Source organism: Nycticebus coucang, chromosome 17, assembly GCF_027406575.1.
Source record: "Nycticebus coucang isolate mNycCou1 chromosome 17, mNycCou1.pri, whole genome shotgun sequence".
In the NCBI taxonomy this organism is placed as follows: Eukaryota; Metazoa; Chordata; class Mammalia; order Primates; family Lorisidae; genus Nycticebus; species Nycticebus coucang.
In genome coordinates this window covers 51240746-51262649 of record NC_069796.1, presented here as the reverse complement: position 1 = coordinate 51262649, position 21904 = coordinate 51240746, and the positions used below count along the sequence as shown (strand labels likewise).

The following is a 21904-nucleotide window of genomic DNA, read 5'->3' as shown; positions in this document are numbered from 1 at the left end:
TTTCAACATGTGTATTCTAAATTCCCTTTCTGTCATTCCTAACATTTCTGTATAGGTGGAATCCTCTGCAGTAGCTACCTCATGGTACCTTGGCAGGGTTGTCTGGACTGGTTCTTCATGTTGCCTGGAGTTTTCTGCTGATTCTTCCTCTGGGTGATTTCTTTTATCTGTTTTCTTGCCCTAATTTTCCTTTCGCTTCCTCTTGCTCTTTAAGTTCTCGTGCCTGTGGACTAAGGGTTACAGGACCAGAAGGGTGAGAAGGTTGAAGAGCAAAAAAGGGATGAAAGAAAGGAGGACCGAGTGATAAGAAAAAAAAAAGAAAAATAGAGAAAGGAGAGGGGGTGGGTAAAAGGAATATTGACAAAAAGAAGAGAAGCACAGAAAGAGGGAGACAGAGCAATATAGGTGTACAGTAGGGTACTTTGATACAACCTTAAAAAAAAAAAAAAAACCCACCTTCTGGAGGTGCCCAGGTGGGTGGTTCCCTTGAGGTCAGCAGCTCTTTGCTAACCTGATCAGACACAGTACCCCACCTCCACCAAGTGGAGAGGAAAGACAAAAATGCTATAAATCAAACCAAAACAAGCAAACAGAAAACTTTACAGGATAAAATTGGCTGGAAAAACCAAATAATAGTGGTAGAAACACTAACAAAAATGAAGTTCTAATTATTGAAATAGGCAGCAATGGGAAATTATAATTAAACTAGAAAAATTGGGAAAGAAAAAGGATCTGTATGGAAAAGGTTGAACTTAAAAAACAAAACAACAATCAACAACATCAAAATAAACAAAAAAAAACAACCAAACCAAAAAAAAAAAAAAAAAAACAACCAAAAACAAAGCAGTATGTATATGTTATTGACTATTCTCTGGGCAACACGTGGTCTTCTGGGGTATGAGATGTTAATTACAGTTCTGATACGACTGGAGGCTGCTAGTTTCTCAAACCCCAGCAGGTAGACACCCTAAATCTCTCTTCAGCCCACTTAAAAGGCACTTTGAACTTGTTCACTTGCTGAGCAGAAGCTTTCCCAGGGGAAGTGCTTGTCGCTGGAATCACTGCTGAGGTGGCTATCCGCTTACCCTGTGTGCCAAGACTGGTCTCCCTCTGCCCCCGAGGGTTAGGGCTGCAAGGCGGCTCAGACCCCACCCTTAGGCTACTTGGTTGCTGGCTTACCAGCTCCCACCCAATTCTAGCTCTGCGACCCTGAGGGCGGAGCTTGCCGGGGCAGATCGCTCAGAATGGCTGCCTGTGACCCAGAGCCAAACACTATTAGCTCCGTCTGGCTCAGCAGCTCAGACTGGGGCCCTAGATAAAGGCCAAAGTTCTCCGCACTCCCACTCAGGCTCTCCCCAAGGCAGTTCAGCTGAGTGCCAAGTCCAAAGACACCAAAACAGTTCACAGGTAAGGCCTTTCTAGTTTGCAGTCTCGCTGCTACTGAACTTACAGTTGTGGGCGGGTTTAGACGGATTGAACACACGCGACCACTTGCCGGTTTCCCACTGTTTTCGTCCTCCTCTTGGGGTCCAGAAGTCTCTCGCTGACTCCCTGTATCCTCTCAGGGGTGATGATAGGCAGATCCCACCAGCCAGAGGTGCCTGGAGTCCTATCTCCCCAGACTCACGGTGCCCAGATGCAAGGAAGCTGTTACTTGGCTGCCATCTTGCTCCGCCTCCACCATGGAATATTTATTAATCCATTCGTGGATCGATGGGCACTTGGGCTTTTTCCATGACTTAGCAATTATGAATTGGGCTGCAATAAACATTCTGGTACACGGGCGGCACCTGTGGCTCAAGGAGTAGGGCGCCAGTCCCATATGCCGGAGGTGGAGGGTTCAAACCCAGCCCCGGCCAAAAAAAAAAAAAAAACATTCTGGTACAAATATCTTTATTATAATGAGATTTTTTTTGTCTTCTGGGTATATACTTAGTAGAGGAATTATAGGATTGAATGGCAGATGTATTCTTAGATCTCTAAGTGTTCTCCAAACATCTTTCCAAAAGGAATGTATTAATTTGTATTCCCACCAGCAGTGTAGAAGTGTTCCCTTTTCTCCACATCCACGCCAACATCTCTGGTCTTGGGATTTTGTGATATGGGCTAATCTTACTGGAGTTAGATGATATCTAAAGTAGTTTTTATTTGCATTTCTGTGATGATTAAGGATGATGAGCATTTTTTCATATGTCTGTAGGCCATGCACCTGTCTTCTTCAGAGAAGTTTCTCTTCAAGTCCCTTGCCCAGCCTGCGATGGGATCACTTGTTCATTCTTGCTTATACATTTGAGTTCTCTGTGGATTCTGGTTATTAAACCTTTGTCGGGGACATAACCCGCAAATATCTTCTCCCATTCTGAGGGCTGTTTGTTTGCTTTACTGACTGTGTTCTTGGCTGTGCAGAAGCTTTTTAGTTAGATCAGGTCCCAGTAGTATATTTGTGAAGCTGCTTCAATTGCCTGGGGGGTCCTCCTCATAAAATACTCACCCAGACTGATTTCTTCAAGGGTTTTCCCTGCACTCTCTTCTAGTATTTTTATAGTTTCATGTTTTAAGTTTAAATATTTAATCCAGTGAGAGTCTATCTTAGTTAATGGTGAAAGGTGTGGGTCCAGTTTCAGTCTTCTACAGGTTGCCAGCCAGTTCACCCAGCACCATTTGTTAAATAGGGAATCTTCTCCCTACTGAATGTTTTTAATTGGCTTGTCAAAGATCAAATAATGGTAAATAGCTCAGTTCATCTCTTAGTTCTCTATTCTGTTCCATACATGTACCTCTCTGTTTTTGTGCCAGTACCATGCTGTTTTGATCACTATCAATTTATAGTATAGTCTGAGGTCTAGTAGCGTGATTCGTCCTGTTTTGTTTTTATTTCCGAGTAATGTCTTGGCTATTTGAGGTTTTTTCTGATTCCATATAAAATGAAGTATTATTTTTTCAAGATCTTTAAAGTATGACAGTGGAGCTTTAATAGGGATTGCATTGAAAGTATATATTGCTTTGGGTAGTATGGACATTTTAACAATGTTGATTATTCCCAGCCATGAGCATGGTATGTTTTTCCATTTGTTAATATTTTCAGCTATTTCTTTTCTTAGAGTTTCATAGTTCTCTTTATAGAGATCTTTCACGTCCTTTGTTAGATAAATTCCCAAATATTTCATCTTCTTTGGCACTACTGTGAATGGGATAGAGTCCTTAACTGTTTTTTCAACTTGACTGTTGTTGGTATATATAAAGGCTACCAATTTATGAATGTTGATTTTGTAACCTGAGACGCTGCTGTATTCCTTGATCACTTCTAAGAGTTTTGTAGTAGAGTCCCTAGTGTTTTTCAGATATACTACCATATCATCTGCGAAGAGCGAAAGTTTGATCTCTTCTGACCCTATATGGATACCCTTCATTGCCTTTTCTTCCCTAATTGCAGTGGCTAAAACTTCCATTACAGTGTTAAACAACAATGGAGACAATGGGCAGCCTTGTCTGGTTCCTGATCTGAGTGGAAATGATTCCAATCTAACTCCATTCAATATGATATTGGCTGTGGGTTTGCGGTAGATGGTCTCTATCAGTTTAAGAAATGTCCCTTCTATACCGATTTTCTTAAGTGTTCTAATCATGAAGGGATGCTGGATATTATCAAAAGCTTTTTCTGCATCGATTGAGAGAAACATATGGTCTTTGTTTTTTAATTTGTTTATGTGCTGGATTACATTTATAGATTTACATATATTGAACCAGCCTTGAGCCCCTGGGATAAAACCAACTTGGTCATGATGTATAATTTGTTTGATGTGTTGCTGGATTCTGTTTGTTAGGATCTTGTTGAATATTTTTGCATCTATATTCAGTAGTGATATCAGTCTATAATTTTCTTTTCTTGTTGGGTCTTTTCCTGGTTTGGGGATCAGGGTGATGTTTGCTTCCTAGAATGTGTTGGGTAGTCTTCCTTCTTTTTCTACCTTTTGGAACAGGTTGAGTAATATAGGTACTAATTCCTCTTTAAAGGTTTGGTAGAATTCTGACGTGAAACCATCTGGCCCCGGGCTTTTCTTTTTAGGGAGGTTTTGTATGGTTGATGCTATTTCTGAACTTGATATGGGCCTGTTCAACATTTCCACTTGATTCTGGCTAAGTCTTGGAAGGTGACGTGCTTCCAAGTATCGGTCAATTTCCTTCAGATTTTCATATTTCTGAGAATAAAGTTTCTTGTAATGTTCATTAAGGATTTTTTGGATTTCTGAGGAGTCTGTTATTATTTCATCTTTGTTGTTTCTGATTGATGAGATTAGAGATTTTACTCTTTTTTTCCTGATTAGGTTGGCCAAAGGTTTATCTATTTTATTGACCTTTTCGAAAAACCAGCTTTTTGATTTATTGATCTGTTGTATTATTCTTTTGTTTTCAGTTTCATTTAATTCTGCTCTAATTTTGGTTATTTCTTTTCTTCTAGTGGGTTTGGGGTTGGAATGTTCTTCCTTTTCCAGTTGCTTGAGATGTCCCATTAAGTTGTTAACTTCCTCTCTTTCCGTTCTCTTGAGGAAGGCTTGCAGTGCTATAAATTTCCCTCTTAGAACTGCCTTTGCGGTGTCCCAGAGGTTCTGATAGTTCGTGTCTTCATTGTTGTTTTGTTCCAGAAAATTGGCGATTTCTTTCTTTTTTTTTTTTTTTTTTTTTTTTTTTGTGGTTTTTGGCCAGGGCTAGGTTTGAACCCACCACCTCCGGCATATGGGACCGGCGCCCTACTCCTTGAGCCACAGGCGCCACCCGGCGATTTCTTTCTTAAACTCATCTCTGACCCAGCTATCATTCAGCATAAAGTTATTTAACTTCCATGTTTTTGTATGAGTATGCAGATTCCTGTTGTTACTCAGCTCAAGTTTTATTCCATGGTGGTCTGAGAAGATGCATGGAATAATTTCTATTCCTTTAAATTTACTGAGGTTAGACTTGTGACCTAAGATGTGATCGATTTTGGAGTAAGTTCCGTGGGCTGATGAGAAGTATGTGTATTCAGTTTTGTTGAGATGAAATGTTCTGTAGATGTCTGTTAAATCCAAATGTTGGATGGTTAGGTTTAAATCTACGATTTCTTTGCTCAGCTTCTTGTTGGAGGATCGATCCAACACTGCCAAAGGAGTGTTGAAATCTCCGACTATTATGGAGCTGGAGGAAATCAAGTTGCTCATGTCTGTTAGAGTTTCTCTTATAAATTGAGGTGCATTCTGGTTGGGTGCATAGATATTAATAATTGAGATCTCATCATATTGAGTATTACCCTTAACAAATATGAAGTGACCATTCTTGTCCTTCCTTACTTTTGTTGGTTTAAAGCCTATTGTATCTGCAAATAGAATTGCAACACCTGCTTTTTTCTGATTACCATTTGCCTGAAATATGGATGACCATGCTTTCACCCTGAGTCTGTATTTGTCTTTTAAGTTAAGATGTGACTCTTGTATGCAACAAATATCTGGCTTGAGTTTTTGTATCCAGTCAGCTAACCTGTGCCTCTTTAGAGGACAGTTTAAGCTGTTCACATTAATGGAGAATATTGATAAGTCTGGTTAAGTTTTGGGTATCGTGTTTTTCAAAAGTCCAGTGGGCATTTTTAATCCTTTGACCAGTGTGCAAATTGGAGTTTGATCCGAAGTTTCTGAGTGAGTTTACTTTTGTGGTATAGGATTGGGTTGGTCATTATGGAGGATAGGTCTGAGAATATCCTGAAGAGCTGGTTTGGTTATGGCAAATTTCTTCAACATATGAATGTCATTAAAGTATTTAATTTCTCCATCATAAATGAAACCAAGTTTAGCTGGATACAAGATCCTGGGTTGAAAGTTATTTTGCTTTAGGAGATTAAAAGTCAGTGACCACCCTCTTCTGGCTTGAAAAGTTTCAGCAGAGAAATCTGCAGTCATTCTAATATTCTTCCCTTTGAAGGTAATGGTTTTCTTTCTCCTGGCAGCTTTGAGAATTTTCTCCTTCATATTAACTTTAGTGAAGTTAATTATGATATGCCTGGGGGATGTCTTATTGGGGTTGAGTCATGCTGGGGTTCTGAAGCTGTCCGCTATCTGAATTTCAGAATCTCTAGGCATGTCTGGAAAATTCTCTTTCATAATTTCATGCAGAAGGGCCTCTGTGCCCAGCGAGGCCACTTCATCTGTTTCTGGAACTCCAATGATTCAGATATTCACCTTCTTCGAATTATTCCAGAGCTCTCAGAGAGAATGATCCGTTTTTGCTCTCCATTTCTCTTCCTCTTTGAGAGTTTGGGAGCGTTCAAAAGCTTTATCTTCGATGTCAGAAATCCTTTCTTCTGCTTGCTCCATTGTGTTACTGAGGGATTCTACTGTATTTTTCATATCTTTGAGAGCTGCAAATTCTTGCTTCAGTGTGTACAAGTCTTTGGTGGTTTTGTCTTTAAATTCGTTAAATTCTTGAGACAAGAATTTTGAATTTCTCCTCGAATTCCTTTTTTTTTTTGGCCGGACCTAGGTTTGAACCTGCCACCTCTGGCATACAGGACCGGCACCCTACTCCTTGAGCCACAGGCGCCGCCCTCTCCTTGAATTCCTAATTCCATTTTGTTAGTCTTGTCTGCAATCCAAATTCTGAATTCTATTTCTGACATCTCAGCCAGTTGTTTATGAATGGGATCTTCAATTACATGTGCCATATATTTCCTTGGGGGGATTGATCTATTCTGGTTATTCATGTTACCAGAGTTTTTCCGCTGATTCCGCCCCATGGTTGTTTTACTCACTTTGATTTTTTCCCCTGGTCCTTTGTCGTGGGCCTGTACAGTGTTGTGGCCTGAGAAACTGGGGCCCTGTCTGGTGTGGTGGGGCTAAGTGATTCTGTCTTGTTTTCAGCTGGTCTCTGTTCCACCCTAGTGAAATAGATACTCTGGATTGAAGTCTCAGCTGTGGAGAAATATCAGCAAGTAAGTCACCCCGCCCCCCACCGGCAAACAATTGGAAAAGAAAAATCAAACCTTCCTACCACCGTGCACCCAGGGCACCACCTGATTTGTCCTCAGGCGATTGGTTTAGTTCAAAAGGTCCAAATCAATTGTCTCAGTCTGCACCTGTCTGGGGTGAGAGAGTTTAAGAGGTCTCTGGGAACTGGATCACAGGGGTCTGGTGACTACTCTGGTGTGACTTGCTCCAGTGCTGTGTGGAGTCAGGAGGAGCCACCCAGCCAATAGATCAGTCTGAGAAGGTTGCTGCCTCCTTCCCCACCTTGCACCACTGTCACACCCAGTCACTGATAGCCCTGCAGTTGGCTGACCCAGTTGCCTGTAGTGAATCGGTACTCCAGGAGTTTGTACCTGCCTGAATCACAAGGAAGTCTGCCAGGCCACTGCACTCTGCCTCTCTCTAGCAGGAGGGGGTGAGGCCTGACAACCTCGGGCGCTTGATGAAGGTTGGGGGGTTTTCACTCAGGTCCAGTCTCGCCCCTGATTAATGTTACTGACAGAACAGAACAGAACAACTTTGCGGTTCCCCTGCAGAAAAAAAGCTAAATTGAGCTCCAAATCAGCTTGTCTTTGCTCTTGTATTGTCTATAGGCTGACGATCCCCTGAGGGCCAGGTGCATCTTAGGTTCAGTAAAGCGACCTCTGGGTCAGCCTCGCCCTGGGAGTTTCCCCGGTTTGCAAGTTGGAGTTGCCTCAGACAAATCCTATACTCAGAGTCTCTGGTTGCCCAGGGAGACGGGGGTGTGGCTTCAGAATATTTGGTAGTGAGCCGTATTGATAGCAAAAGAGAGCTGCTGTTTTATGCCTCAGGCAACCGCTGCTCCGGTGCAGCTCCCTTCCGGCCAACCATCCTCTCTCTGCTCATGTACCCCAGAGTCTGCACCAACAGGCTGCAGCCCGGCACCGTCTACACCCCTTAAGCAATCGCCCAAGAATCTGGACTCCTGGGAGACAGGCCTCCAGACCTTGGAGCGAGAGCAGAGGGGAGTGTGGGGAGTGCTGGGAGCCTGGGGTTGCAGGCAGAGAACACACACAGTTTTACACCGTTTTATGCCTGGCGTATTGTCACCAAAAGACGGCTGTCGCACTGTGCCTCAGGGAACTGCCACTCCGGTGTGGTTCCCTCTCCGCCGACCGTCCTCTCCTCACTCCTGTGCCCCGGAGCCGGCACCGACCAGCTGCAGTTGAAGCCCCGTCCACACCCCTCGAGAAATCACCCAAGACTCTGAACTCCTGGGGGATTGGCCTCCAGACCTCAGTGTGAGTGAAGGGGAGCACTGGGAATTCCAGGTAGAGACTATATACAGTTTATACAGTTTTATGCCTGGCAGGAGGATGCCGTGGCACCCTAGTAGGGGAGGTAGGTCCAAGTTTTTAGAGGGTCTCTTCCGTGCAGTGTAGTGGGAGGACCTTTGAACTCTGCCTGATTGTTTGTGGGGCACTCTGAGCCGTTCTCATGGGGAGAGGGGACTCCCGTCTGCTTGGTGATGGATTTCGTACCTTTTGTTTGTATCCTCGTGGTCACAGCTCGCCTCAGCGGGGTTGACGTGCGTTCTTCAACTTTCTCTCTTAGTGCAGCTCAAATTCCACCAGGTTACTTGCTGAATTTTTGTCCTTTAACTCTCCTTCTGGACGGGAGCCTCTGTGGAAAGCTGGCTTCAGTCAGCCATCTTGTCTCCTCCCCACTATCTCTCCTTTTTTTATGTCTTAAACTAGAAGCTTCGGTTATTAAGACCATTCTTTTCTAATGTTAGCATTTTAATGCTATAACTTTTCCTCTGAATACTGCTTTATCTGCCTTTAACAAATTGATATTTTGTATTTTTGTTTTTGTCCAGTTTAAAATATTTTCTAATTTTCTTTGAGACTTCTTCTTTGGCATTGAATATTTAGAAGTATGTTTATAAGTGTGTGTAGACTTTCTAGCTCTTTTTCTGTTACTGATGTCCATCCAGTTTGATTCCATTATTGTCAGAAAAATAAAGTTTGTATTTGGCTCCTTTTGTAATTTGTTAAGATTTGTTTTATGACTCAGGAAATGGTCTATCATATGAATGTTTCATGTATACTTGAAAAAGAATGTGTATTCTGTTATTTTTAGGCCAAGTATTTTATAAATCAATTAGATAAAGTTTGGTTGCTGATTTCCTGTCTTTATTTTTTATTGATTGCTGAAGAGTATTAAAGACTCTAACTATAATTGTATTTTTTATCTATTTCTCATTTCAGTTCTTCATCTGAAATTAATATGGCTACTACAGCTTTCTTTTGATTAATGTTTCTTTGTTCATTCACCCCTTTACTTTTAACCTACTTATGACACATTAAAGTGGGTTTTTTATAAATAGTGTATATAGTTGAGTTTTTTAAAAAATCCATTCTAGCATATGCCACCTTTATTTTGTGTGTTTAAAGAATTTAATGTTGTGGCTGGGCACCATGGCTCACGCCTATAATCCTAGCACTCAGGGAGGCCGAGGCAGGTGTATTGCTTGAGCTCAGGAGTTAGAGACCAGCCTGAGCAAAAGCAAAACCCCATCTCTACTAAAAGTAGAAAAATTGAGGCAAGAGGATCCCTTGAGCCCAAGTTGGAGGTTGCTGTGAGCTATAATGCCACGGCACTCTACCCAGGGCAACAGCTTGAGAATTCATCTCAAAGAAAAAAAAAATTCAATGTTGTTGTTGACATGTTTGCAGTTGTATATTTTAGTTTTTCTATTTTTTTAATCTTCTTTTTCACTTTCCTGCTTTCAGAGTATTTGTACATTTTTTAGTATGCCATTTTAACCTATAATCTTAACTTTCTTACTATATCTCTTTGTATAGTTTCTTTTTAGTGCTTGCTCTAAGAATTATAACACACTTATTTAACATTCTCCTTAGAATTAAAATTTTGCCACATCAAATGGAATACAGAAAACCTACCATCCTTAGTTTCTTCTGTCCATTCCCTTTTTGTTGTATTTCTGTATTGTGTCTATATATGTTGATTACACCTCAGACGGTGTTAAAATTTTATTCATCAATTATATTTTAAAGAGCTCAAAAGTAGAAGAGTAGGCCTCTACATTGACCCAGACATTTACCAGTTCTGTTGATCTTGCTACCTTCCTGAAGTTCCAAGTTTCCTTCTGGCATCATTGGAAGAATTTCCTTCAGCAATTCTTTTGCAGTAGATCTGCTGATGAGGAATTCTTAGTTTTCCTTCACCTGAGAATGAAGGAAATTTCACCTTCTTTCTCGAAGGGAATCTTCACTGGATATAGGATTAGTGTTTGTAATTTTCATTTCAGAAGTTTTAAATTTTTCTTCTTCTGTTTAGTCTCTGAGTTGTCTGAGAAATATACAGCCATTCAAGCTGTTGTTCCCTATAAGTAATGTACTATATTTCTCTGATTCTATTCTAGATTGTTTTCTTTGTCACTAGCTTTCAGAAATGACATTTCTGGGTATGTGTTTCTTTGGGTTTTCTTTGGAGCTCAAGGAGCCTCTTTATTCTGTAGGTTTATGCTTTTCTAAATTTGAGGAATTATTAACTGTTCTTCAAATAACTTTTTTCTGTGCTGCACTTTTTCTCCTCTTCTTCTTTGACATTTTCTTATAGGTTCTTTTTTTTTTTTTTTTAAGAAACAGTCTTACTTTGTTGCCCTCGGCAGAGTGCCATGGCGTCACAGCTGACAGCAACCTCTAGCTCTTGGGCTTAAGCAATTCTCTTGTCTCAGTCTCCCTGGTAGCTAGGAGTACAGGAGCCTGCCACAACGCCAGGCTATTTTTTTGTTGTTGCAGTTTGGCCAGGGCTAGGTTTGAACCTGCCACCCTCGGTACATGGGGCCGGCATCCTATTCACTGAGCCACTGAACCTTCTTATAGGTTCTTGAGGCTCTGTTCATTTTTTTGTTGTTGTTCCAATCCTTTTTCTCGCTATTGTCCAGATTAGATCATTTTTATTGATCTATCTTGAAGTTCACCGTCTCTTTCTTATCTCCATTCTACTATTGATTCCTCCTGGTGTATTGTTTATTTCATATATTGTGTATTTTAATTCTAAAATTCCTTTTGGTTCTTCTTAATATCTCTAGTTATTTGATAAGACTTTCTATTTTTCCATTCTTTTAAAGAATGTATTCACCCTTACTTCTTTTTCCTTTTTTGTTTTTTAATCTTTTCTTGCCATCAATAGCAGAACACCGTTACTTCTTGGGCATTTTTTTTTTTTTTTAATGAGACAGAGTGGCACTTTGTTGCCATTGGTAGAGTGCCCTGGTGTCATAGCTCACAGCAATCTCAAACTCTTGGGCTCAAGCAATTCTCTTGCCTCAGTCTCTTGAGTAGCTGAGACTACTGGCACCCACCACAATGCCTGGCTATTTTTAGAGATGGGGTCTCGCTCTTGCTCAGGCTGGTCTTAAACCCGTGAGCTTAGGCAATCTACTGGCCTTGACTTCCCAGAATGCTAGGATTACAGGTATGAGCCACCAGCCTATTGGAGCATTTTTATAATGGCTGCCTTAAGAACTCTGTTACTAATTCCAACATTGATGGCATCTGAGTGTGGGCATCTGATGAATGTCTTTTCTCAGAAGAGTTGAAATTTTCCTGCTACTTTGAATGATGAATAATTTTAGATTATATGCTTAGCAGTTGGGGTTGTTTTTAATATTTGAATACATACAATTCTGGATTTTGTTTAACTCTGCTGGTTCAGTGGTAACTCAAATTCTGCTGTTCTTGCCCCTTCTGCCTCTATCATTTACTTTTCAGTCCAGGTTTTATAGGTACATTCAGTAGGACAAAACTTGCTGTAGGATAAACCATATTACCTTGAACCAGAACCTGTTCAATATGCAAAATTAACAAATTAGGCCCATAATTTTTTAAAATTATGGCTGTAACTTTTATGTGACTAGTCTTATTAATTCTAACTGCTCTGTCACATTTATCATCACCGAACATTCTCTTATTTGTCACTGCTATATACCTTGCCCTTTGGCTGCATTAAACTTTGTGTCCCTGTCCTCTCTGTTCCATTTCCCATCCTGCCCATTGACTGGTCATTTCCCTGTTGTCTTCTTTCAGCTGAGACAAGATTGGAATTTTCCAAAAGGAACTTTTCTGGGAAATGTGGGATGATACATGCAACTGTATTGCCTTTGGGAATAATAACAGTTCCACTCAGTAGAGCATTGCCCCATCTGGAAAGTTCTTACATGTCCTTATCTCATGTGATCCTTGAGCTGCCCCTTAGAGACAACCAGACCAGGCTTATTGACCTCACCATAATTGAGGCAACAGGGCTTTTAGATGTTTGATGTGATCTTCTCAAGGTCACTTAGTTCTGCAGAAGCAGAGCCAGGACCAGGTAGCTTTCCTGGACACAAATCCAATGTGCTTACCACAGTTTCGCTTATGTTTTGGGTTGACAACTAGTGATTTAATGATTTGTGATTTGGCTAACCCAATTTATAAAACATTGGCCCTATGCATTTTCCAGGGCCTGAAGCAATCCGAGGAAAAGAAGTTTGCTACAAAATCTTTGGATCTTAGCTTTAGTGAGGTGTGGGAAGCACCCACAATCTGGTAGTGTTCCTCCAAGTACATAATTTGTTTCTATTTCCATGAACTGTTGTTAAATACCTAGTGTATTACTGGCACAGCCCAAAGCAAGCCTAGGAAGAAGGATAAATAATACCACTCCCAGGGTCCCAGCCCCTGTGGGTCCAGAAGATCATCTGAATCTTTCTGGTCCTTAAGGGGCTTTCCAAAAGTGTTTGGGGAGAAGTATCTGAGCTTACTAGTGTCTTCTTTCCCTACAGTCCTCCAGGCCTCATATGAACAGGAGAAAGACGCTCTTACCCACTCCTTCCAAGAGGCCAATGCTGCCCTCCAGGTGAGAGGGGTGGGCCAAGTCAGTGTCTGGTAAGGGTAGGGAAGGACCAGCAGGAGAGCAGCACGGAGCCCCAAAGCAGCCCGAACCATGGCCTCTACCTAGATATGAGAGATGGAGGTGACTGTCTTTGTGTATCCAAGCCCCTGGATTTGTTGACTAGGCTTTTAGCCCAGAAGGACGTGGTTGGAAAACAGGGCTGGCTTATTTCTCCAAGGACTGTTCTGAGATCTTGGAGATGGCATGGGCCAGGTGCCACAGTGTGATGAGACTGGTGGGCACATGCACAGAAGTCTGTGAAAGTATGAAAGCATCTAGCTCAACTGGGCCATTTAAGGAAGATATCCTAGAGAGTGTGAGATCTAAGCTGGAACATGAAGGGTGGGTTAGAATTCCTCAGGTAGAGCAGGGAAAAAAAGCATCTGGCTCAGCGCCCATAGCTCAGGGGTTAAGGTGCCAGCCACATACACAGGGCTGGTGGGTTCGAACCCAGCCCATACCTGCTAAACAACAATGACAACAACAACAACAACAAAATAAAACAGGCAGGCATTGTAGTGGGTGCCTGTAGTCCCAGCTACTTGGGAGGCTGAGGCAAGACAATTACTTGAGTCTAAGAGTTTGAGGTTGCCATGAGCTGTGGCACCACAGTACTCTACCAAGGGTGACATAGTGAGACTATTTCTCAAAAAAAAAAGGCAGTCTATTCAAAGGCATGGAAGAAAGGGGAAAAAATATGGAATACCTGGCAAAGTGAAAGAAATCCAAGATGTTGGCCGGCACCTGTAGCTCAAAGGAGTAGGGTGCCGGTCCCATATGTCGGAGGTGGCGGGTTCAAACCCTAGCCCAGCAAAAAAAACTGCAAAAAAAAAAAAAAAAGGAAATCCAAGATGTCTGGGGTATACTAATGGGAGAGAGGGCTGAGGCTGGAGAGGTGGGCATAGGGCTCGAGATAGGATCCTGTGAGCTTTATGATGGAATTATACTCTATCCTAAAGGTGTAATGGTCAGGATTTAAGTAGAATAAATTCTTGGCAGGGGAAAGGTTTGGAGACAAGAGTGCAGTTTGCATTTTGGGGAGTAATGTGATATTTGGCTGCAGGACAGGATGTATGCAGGGAGCAGTGAGAGGTAAGACTGGAAATGTTCATTGAGCCTGGTTTAGATGGGCTTTGAATGCCAGGCCAGCACTGGCCTTGAATGCTAGGACATTGTTCCCAAGGATTAGGAAGTCATCACAGGCTTTATAGAAAGAGGTAGGGCTGGTATGTCTCAGGCAATAGTTGAAGTAGATGAGTCCCGTATTATCATGTAGGATAGACTAAAGAACCTAAAATACTTCTTCTCTGGGATAAGAAGAAATCTACCTACAGCCTTTACCAGCCAGACTTTGATCATCTCCTTCCCGTTCCCTTCACCAGGAGACCGTGGCCGGACTGACCTCACAGCTGGAGGCCTTCCAGGCCAAGATGAAGAGGGTAGAGGAGTCCATTCTGAGCCGAGACTACAAGAAGCACATCCAGGTAGGCGGCAGTACATCTGGGGCCTTTCCTCCTCGAATTTCGAGGGAGGTGACGGTCAGGCAACAGGAAAAGCCACCCTCTCTTCAAGGACAAGGGTCAGGCCTGATGCTTTTACCTTCACAAGGGCTCCTCACAAGAGGTTCCCCATTTTGCTGAGGGGGGAAGTAGGCTCTGTGAGACTCCTAGGGAGAGAAACGTGCTCAGGCTCTGGAGTCAAAGAAAACTAAGTACAAATTGCAAACTAATTGCACTACTACTTAATGAAAATCACTCAGCCTGTCTGAACCACAGCCTCCTCATCTGGGAAGGTATAGCACGTGCCTCACAGGCTGTTACATGGGTAAAGTAGGTAATGCATATTAAAAACTTACTGTAGGGTTAGAGAAGGAGGCTTATGGAAGCCCAACAGTGAGTTGGTGGCAGAATGGGGAGGAGGGAGGCAGCCCGTGCCCTTCTCTACCTGTTGGTCTGTTGATCTCACCCCCATCCTTGCCTAGGATTATGGGAGCCCCAGCCTGTTCTGGGAGCAGGAGCTGGAGAGCTTGCACTTTGTCATCGAGATGAAGAATGAACGTATTCATGAGCTGGACAAGCGGCTGATCCTCACGGAAACAGTGGTCTGTCGCTGGGGGTGGCTAGGGGTGCAGACCCAGGCTCCTGCTTTCTGGGCATTTCCTTTGTTAAACTCACAGAAGGGAGGTGGCTCTAGGAGCCCCAGCCTGGTCTGTGGTATCTTTGACCTGCTGCATATGCTGACCAGCTGAGGTTGGTCTGTGGCCCATCTAGGGAGAGCAGTGGCTCCTTATCCTCTTGTGGTTGCTGTGCTTCATGTGGCTACTGATTACTGTAACTTGGGCAATACTAGGGCAGCTAGCCTGGCCAACCAGGAGGAGCCAGCAGGTGCCACATGCCAGGCAGGGGCTGAGGAAGGAGGTAAAGCTGGAGGGAATAAGGCCAGTGGTGAGCGAGGACAGGACTGGGAGCTATGGGCATTGAGGGCACATGAGAGTAGAGGCCCCAGAAACCTAGCATTGAATCCAAGCAGAGCCTACATTGCTCTGGAAGAAGTCTCCCTGGCCTCCTGTGTGCCATTCATCTGTATTTTAAATCACACCATCTCAAACATGCCCTATCAATTTTGTTCAGTCATCTTTGTAGAAATGCATAAAAAACAAACTTAATTATGTATAAAATCCTTCTTACTTTTGGAGAACAAAAAATATATATTCTTCTATGAACTGATGGTGATATGAGGTAGTAGTGGCTGTATTTTTTTTATGTTCTTCTGTGGTCAAATTAAAGTCAGGACCCTTTGTTAACTCCTTAGTTTTATTATCTTAGGTTGTCTTCTTGCTCCATGAAATGTAACATCTAGTCTAGAATGAATCAGCATTTTCCGTGACCACAGATAAGAGGGAGGTGATAGCATACACTGTGGCATGCGAGTTTGGCAGCTTTCTAAGTTCCTTCTGGTTTGTTACAGAAAGAAAAAAATCTGATGTTAGAGGAAAAAATCACAATCCTGCAACAGGAGAATGAGGACCTCCATGTCCGAGGCCAGAACCAGTTGGTCCTATCAAGGTAGCTGTCCTGTCCCCTTTCCTCTTGTCCCCACCCTTGCTGCCAACATCTCCAGTTGGGAGATTCTGCAAGGAGCCTGGGGAATGGATTGACAGGTGGGTCCAGGGACTCCTTTTTCCCTGGGAGTTAGGAAACCTAAGGGACCATCTCTGCCCAGATACCAAAGGCCCAATGCCCTGACTAGTGTCTGTGTGTCTCTGTCCTGGCTGGGTGGGCTCCTGTGGGAAAGCCCAATATGGGGAAAAGGAAACAGGAAGCTTATGGCTCACCAGGCCTACATGAAATGAATCAATTCTTAGGGCTTAGTAAATCAGAGCTAATATCATGTGTCAGATATGATTTATTGAATACTGTACATATTTTCTCATCCTCATAATTACTCTCAGAGCTTAAGCCTATTATTAATATTCCTATTTTACAATTGAGGAAACAAATTCAGGGAGAATGAATGGCTTGTCCAAGATTACACAGCTAAGTGGTGAAAGGGAGATTTGGAGCAACCCAGAGCTATTTGCCTGTGAGGCTCATGGTCCTTGATCAACAGACTGAATTGCCTCCTTGGCACAGAAAAACAAGGAGGGCGGAAGGGACCCTGAGGCAGGCTGGTGGCCTGTCTTCTAAGGAAAGGTTCCTGGAGGCATGGGTTGGTTTCTGTAATAGCTATTCCTGGTAGGCAACCCTGGGCTCTGTCTGTATCCACAGACAGCTCTCGGAAGACCTACTTCTTGCCCACAAGACCCTGGAGAAGGAGACACAGTTACGACGGCAGCTGCAGCAGGAGAAGGAGGAGCTGCTGTACCGGGTCCTGGGGGCTAATGCCTCACCTGCCTTCCCCCTGGCCTCTGTCACCCCCACTGAGGTCTCCTTCCTCGCCACATAGGGCACATGTCTGTGGTCATGGTCCCTCCAAAGACTTACCAGAGAAGACAGCAGGAGCTTTTAAGTTCTTTTTCCAGGAAGGAACGAGTGTGGGAGTGAGATGAAGAGGCAGGGTGCCAGCCCATTGAGTCCTGGGGCCTTAGGTCACGTAGAGTCACTGACGGGGCTTTGGAGGCCCCAAGGAGAAGCGTCTTCCCAAGAGTTAGCCCAGGGAATAAGTGAGAGGAGTCCTTTTCTCCCTCCCTTTCTCTCTTTCCAAATCTAGAAACTTCCAGGCTTTTCCCAGGGAGGCAGTCTGTGCCACATTGGCCATCCGACACAAAGGAAACAACCCCTGGGTCCAGCTTGTCAGCCTTGCTGCAACTTGCTGGCTTGTCAACTTCCCCAAGGTGTTCCCACTTCTGCCCTGGCCTGCTCTCTGCCTCAGTTTGCCCCTGATATAAAATGGTTGGGGAACTTGAGTCACTGCGGTGTCCCAGTCTAGGATTGTCTAAAGGTCAGACGGGAGCTGGTTGGGGAAGAGGACAAACCCTGTGAATAGCCTGAGAAAGGTGAGGCTGCGTCCCTACAAGCAGGCTGAGGTTGGTGGGACCAGGCAGCACCCCAGCCAAGGCATCACTCCCTCCTGGGGCCAGAGTCTGGTCAGCCAAGCGGCAAAAGCCAGAACTCCATTCCCTTGACCAGAACAGGCTCGTCCCCTCAGCCCTCCTGGTCCTTCCATCTCAGTGCCATGTGGGTCCAGGGGCTATCCTGGTGGTTCTGAGGACACTCCACATTCAGGGCTGGCACCTCCTCCTGTACAGATGAGGAAACCAAGATGCAAATCTATGACTTGGTTTTCTTCCTCCTTCCTCTCCCTGGCCCCTCCCCACTTCCAGTTTCTCCTTTACACCTGCTCTCAACTCTTCCCTCTACCACCCTGAGTCCAGGCCCAGGGCCCCCATAAGTGAAGAGGGGTGGCCAGAGTAACTAACCTCAGCAGGCCATCCGGCCCTGACCATCTGTGGATCTCAGATCCTTCTCAGGAAGCTTCAGGTCAGCTGGAGATTGTAATAAAAACCTGTCCCCTACAGAGAGCATCTCCATCAAACTGCTTTACACACTCCTCCCTCCCTGGTCCTCATGAGATCCTTGAAGCAGTTTTCTATCCCTCATTAGCAACAGGGTGAGCTGAGATCACAGGCACCAAAGGGCCCTGCTGAGGTCCCCTAGCTTCAGCTCCAGGCCCTAGGTTAGTGAAGGAACCATTGATCAGCATTTTTCCTCAGTCTGTCTATGGTGACATCAACCCAGACGTCTTTCTTCATTCTCCTGGGGATGGTCTCCATCCATTTCTAGTTCTACAAGTTCAGAGGTAATTGCCCATTTCTCCAACTGGGCAGGGGAAGTGGTGGGGAAGGTGGGGGAGGGGGGTGCTGAGCTGCTTCTCCAGCCATGGTCAAACGGGTCATCTGGGAGCCTTGAGGACAGCCTGGATGAAACACACATGTACTTTTTCGTGCAGCTTTTCCAAAGCACATCTAGGATACACTAGTTTATTGGACATTAATAGGCACAACTGGTGTCCAAGTCTTTGGGAAACTTGGTTTCATCAAGCTAAACAGATCTGCCACCTGTAGGACTTCTCAGAACCTTTAATATGTGGATATGCACTGCAAATTTCCAAGGAGGCAAAATATCCAGCATTTCTCAAATCTCTTTGACTAAATGTCTCTCCCTCCACCACCACCTTCTCCCTCCATCCCATCAGCACTTCAGGCTGCAGAATGCACTTTAAAAAGCCGGGCAGGGCTGGAGAGGGCAAGTTGTGGGGCCAGGTTTCCCTCATACAGCCTGCAGTGGATGTGAGAAAGATAGAAACTTCTTACTGTGGGGCAGACAAGCCATGGAAACTAAAAAGAACATACAGCATCTTATTAGCCTCTGTGTTTTCCTGGGAGAGGGAGGAGGGGGTCTTCACCGACAAATTCTGCCAGTGGCAGGGATCATTAAAGAGTAAGTGCTGGGGTCTGGGTGGCCCACCAGCAGTCCTGGTCTCCTTCCTGGGGTACTGGAGTCCCACTGGCCCTCATTTTGCCCCATGGTGGAGGTAGGACCTGGGTGAGGGTGAAGGCTGGACTGTAAGATGGCCTTCAAAGTAGGTCAAGACTTGGAGTAAGGCTGAGGTTGAAGCAAGCAGTGAAAACAGTGATGGAGGGGTAGAGTGCAAGAGGTGAATAAGAAGATATCATACTTTTCTGCTCTGTGGGTCCCCTCCTTGACATTGGAAACACCAAGGTCCCCACAGGCACCTACCCCTGTTTCCTTGCTCCACACCCAGATTCCTGCAGCCAGGGAGGTAGCTAGGAAGAGGCAGGGGAGACCCGAGGGCTTTGGGCCACATGGACTTGAGTGGCAGCCCACCCTGTGCCCTGAAGGTTGGTGGCCTGGGAGGTGTAGATGCCAGCATCCCCAGCCCGGGTCTCTTCCAGGCTGTACCTGGCCCTCCTGGTGTACCACGTGGGCCTGCTCCCTGATGTAGGGGGTCGGCCTAGCTGCAGGAGACAAAAAGCAGCTGTCCATCAGCTACTCCAGGGACTATCCATGACTCAGGCACCAGCAAGCAGGAAGGAGATACCATGTATCCCTTCAGGGAAAGGAGAAGGGATGTGACCAAGGTCACACCTTGGCTTGGTGTCAGAGTACAAGAAAGGCCGGGTTCTTTGTGAAAAAACTGTTTCTCAAGTCAGTGGAGAGAAGCTGGGGCCGTTTCCCCTACTCAGAACGGGCCCAGTAACTCGGCCCAGAGCAGCATTTCCCAAAGGGGGTTTTGCAGACCGCTGGTTCTATAGGGATTATTAATAGGTGCTCCTTCCCAAAGGAGAAGGCCGGGGGTGGGGGGGGTCATTGCCAACAATGTTTGGGAAACACCGAGTTAAACAAAGTGAAATGAGAGACCAATACTGGCATTATGTATGGATGTGTGTTTTGAATCTCCAAGGCAGGTTTGTGTAATGATCTAAGTGGAAGTGAGGTAGGGTGGGGGGGACTTTCTGGTATTCTACCATTTCAGGGAACACCTTTGGGGAAATCCTAACAAAACAAAGCCAGTGTCTCCCAACCATCCGTGTGCTACTTTCCCCTTCCCGAGTCTTAGTTTCCTCTCCTGACAAATGGGAGAATGACCCCTTACCCTTTCTACCTCCTGAGGCCTGTGGGGTTCACCTTTATCATATCTTTGCTGTGTCCAGCCCAATGTCAGCCAGTGCAGGGAATACAGAGATGAATTCATGAGTTCACTATAAATTCACGAGCTCAGACTACCCAAAAGACTGGAGCAGAGTAGAGCCAGAGCATGACAAGTTGAGGAGAAACAGAACTCCAACTGGGTCCCCCTGGCCTCCCTTTCAGGGCTACTGAAAATGGCAATCTTATCAACGAGTCATGGCTTGCAGAGCATTTTATTTCTCCACCCCACACCTAAGTGGCCTCTGGCTGGGTGACAGCCTCTCACTGGGTCTTTCTGCTCCACTCTTTCCCCCTGGGATCTATACCAGGTCAGCTCAGACCTCTTTGGTGGCTTCTGGGAGTCTGAAGAATGCTTGGGTTCCTGGGCCCCCATCTTACCCCACACCCCCACACCCTCCCACTGTCCGCATTGTCAGCAGTTGGCAGTGCCGGAACAGGTGAATCTGGGTCTCCTGCGTGACATGTTCACCCTTCCTTGCTCTTGCTCCTGCTGCCATGGCCTGGAGGGCTTTCCACACACCTAAATCCCACCCTCCAAAGCTCTTATCAAATTCCAGCTTTCCCAGGAAGCCCTTTTACAAATTCCTAAAGCCCTCAGTGTTGGTAGCATACTATTTGGCACAGCTGTTTTCCAGATGTTTGAAAATGATTGGGGGGGGGGGAGGATAAGTTCTTTGAAGAAAGAACACTGCAACCACCACCTTTCCAACACCACTCGGGAAAGGCTGGGCCCACAGTGGATGCCCAGGAAACAGTTTCAAATGCATTTGGTGCGTCTCCTATCACACACACCTCCCCAGCCACAGCGGCTGAGCACTTGTTCAAGCACCATCTTGGTATGGTTGGGGCCAGTCTAGTCTTAGCTTCAATGCTATCTTGATCCTAATCCCTCATTCCTATCCCCCTACCCCAATACACCACAACATACATATGTACCCACATTCCCCCACCCTTAACTCTCTGCTTACCTTCTGCCCTGGATATTCCCAGCTAAAGCCCACAGCAATCTCCGGCTCACCCAGAACTGTACAAGTTACACTGAAGTTATCCCCTAGTTGTACTGATGTTGCTGAAGTTTGGATGGTAGGTTTTGGGGGGAGGAAGATGGGTCTGTGATGGATGAGAAGGGAGAGAAAATAGAGAAAAACATGTTGGCTTGATCATTAAAAGGGCTAAGTTGATGGCAGGTAGATGGATGGAGAAATGAATAGAATGGATTTAACTGGTTGATTAATAGATGTGGGGAAGTGTGAAGGGGTACAAAGAATTAGTAGGCAATGGGTGGATTATGGAATGATTGACCTGATGGAGGACTGATGGATGGGAGAGTTGATTTGAAGGAAGATGGATGAATGGGATAGTTTGACTTGAGAATAGGTGGGTGGATGGAAAACCTGAGCTGGTACAGGCTAGCTTTATGGCTGATTGGATGACTGGCTGGCTGGAGAAAATGGTTGACTGCATGAAATGCTGTTGAAAGCTGACGGGTTGTTTAGAGCTTCATAATCCACAGAACCCAAACCTCAGATTCCCAAAAGAGGTATCTGTTCCCATATCCTCCCCTTCCCTGCCCACCCAGAGCCCTAGGAACACGCACAGTTGATGTAGATCAGCATGCACTTGGTAGATATTTGTTTCATGATGCCTAGGCTTGCAAGCAGAAGACAGAGTCAGCCAAAGAAGCTCTGAACCAGTGGATAGTGAAACCCTTCTTCACATCAAAGGAGATGTCTGTCCCATCCACTGGGATCTCCTCTGGGGGAACTCCTGGTGCAGTATCACCTGGTCACCTGGTCACCAGATTGGTCACCTGGCAGG

At 44.8% G+C, this 21904-nt stretch overlaps 1 protein-coding gene across 1 annotated transcript in view; it reads left to right on the top strand.

Annotated features, from left to right (window-relative positions):
• Positions 1-17239, top strand: part of CCDC69 (coiled-coil domain containing 69) — a 54714-nt gene extending 37475 nt beyond the window's left edge. The window contains exons 5-9 of the mRNA XM_053567432.1: positions 12805-12878; positions 14297-14398; positions 14896-15015; positions 15882-15979; positions 16682-17239. Coding sequence (XP_053423407.1) covers positions 12805-12878; positions 14297-14398; positions 14896-15015; positions 15882-15979; positions 16682-16859 — 572 coding nt within the window. The 3' untranslated portion in view covers positions 16860-17239. The remainder of the gene's footprint in view (positions 1-12804; positions 12879-14296; positions 14399-14895; positions 15016-15881; positions 15980-16681) is intronic.
• The last annotated feature ends 4665 nt before the right edge of the window (positions 17240-21904 follow it).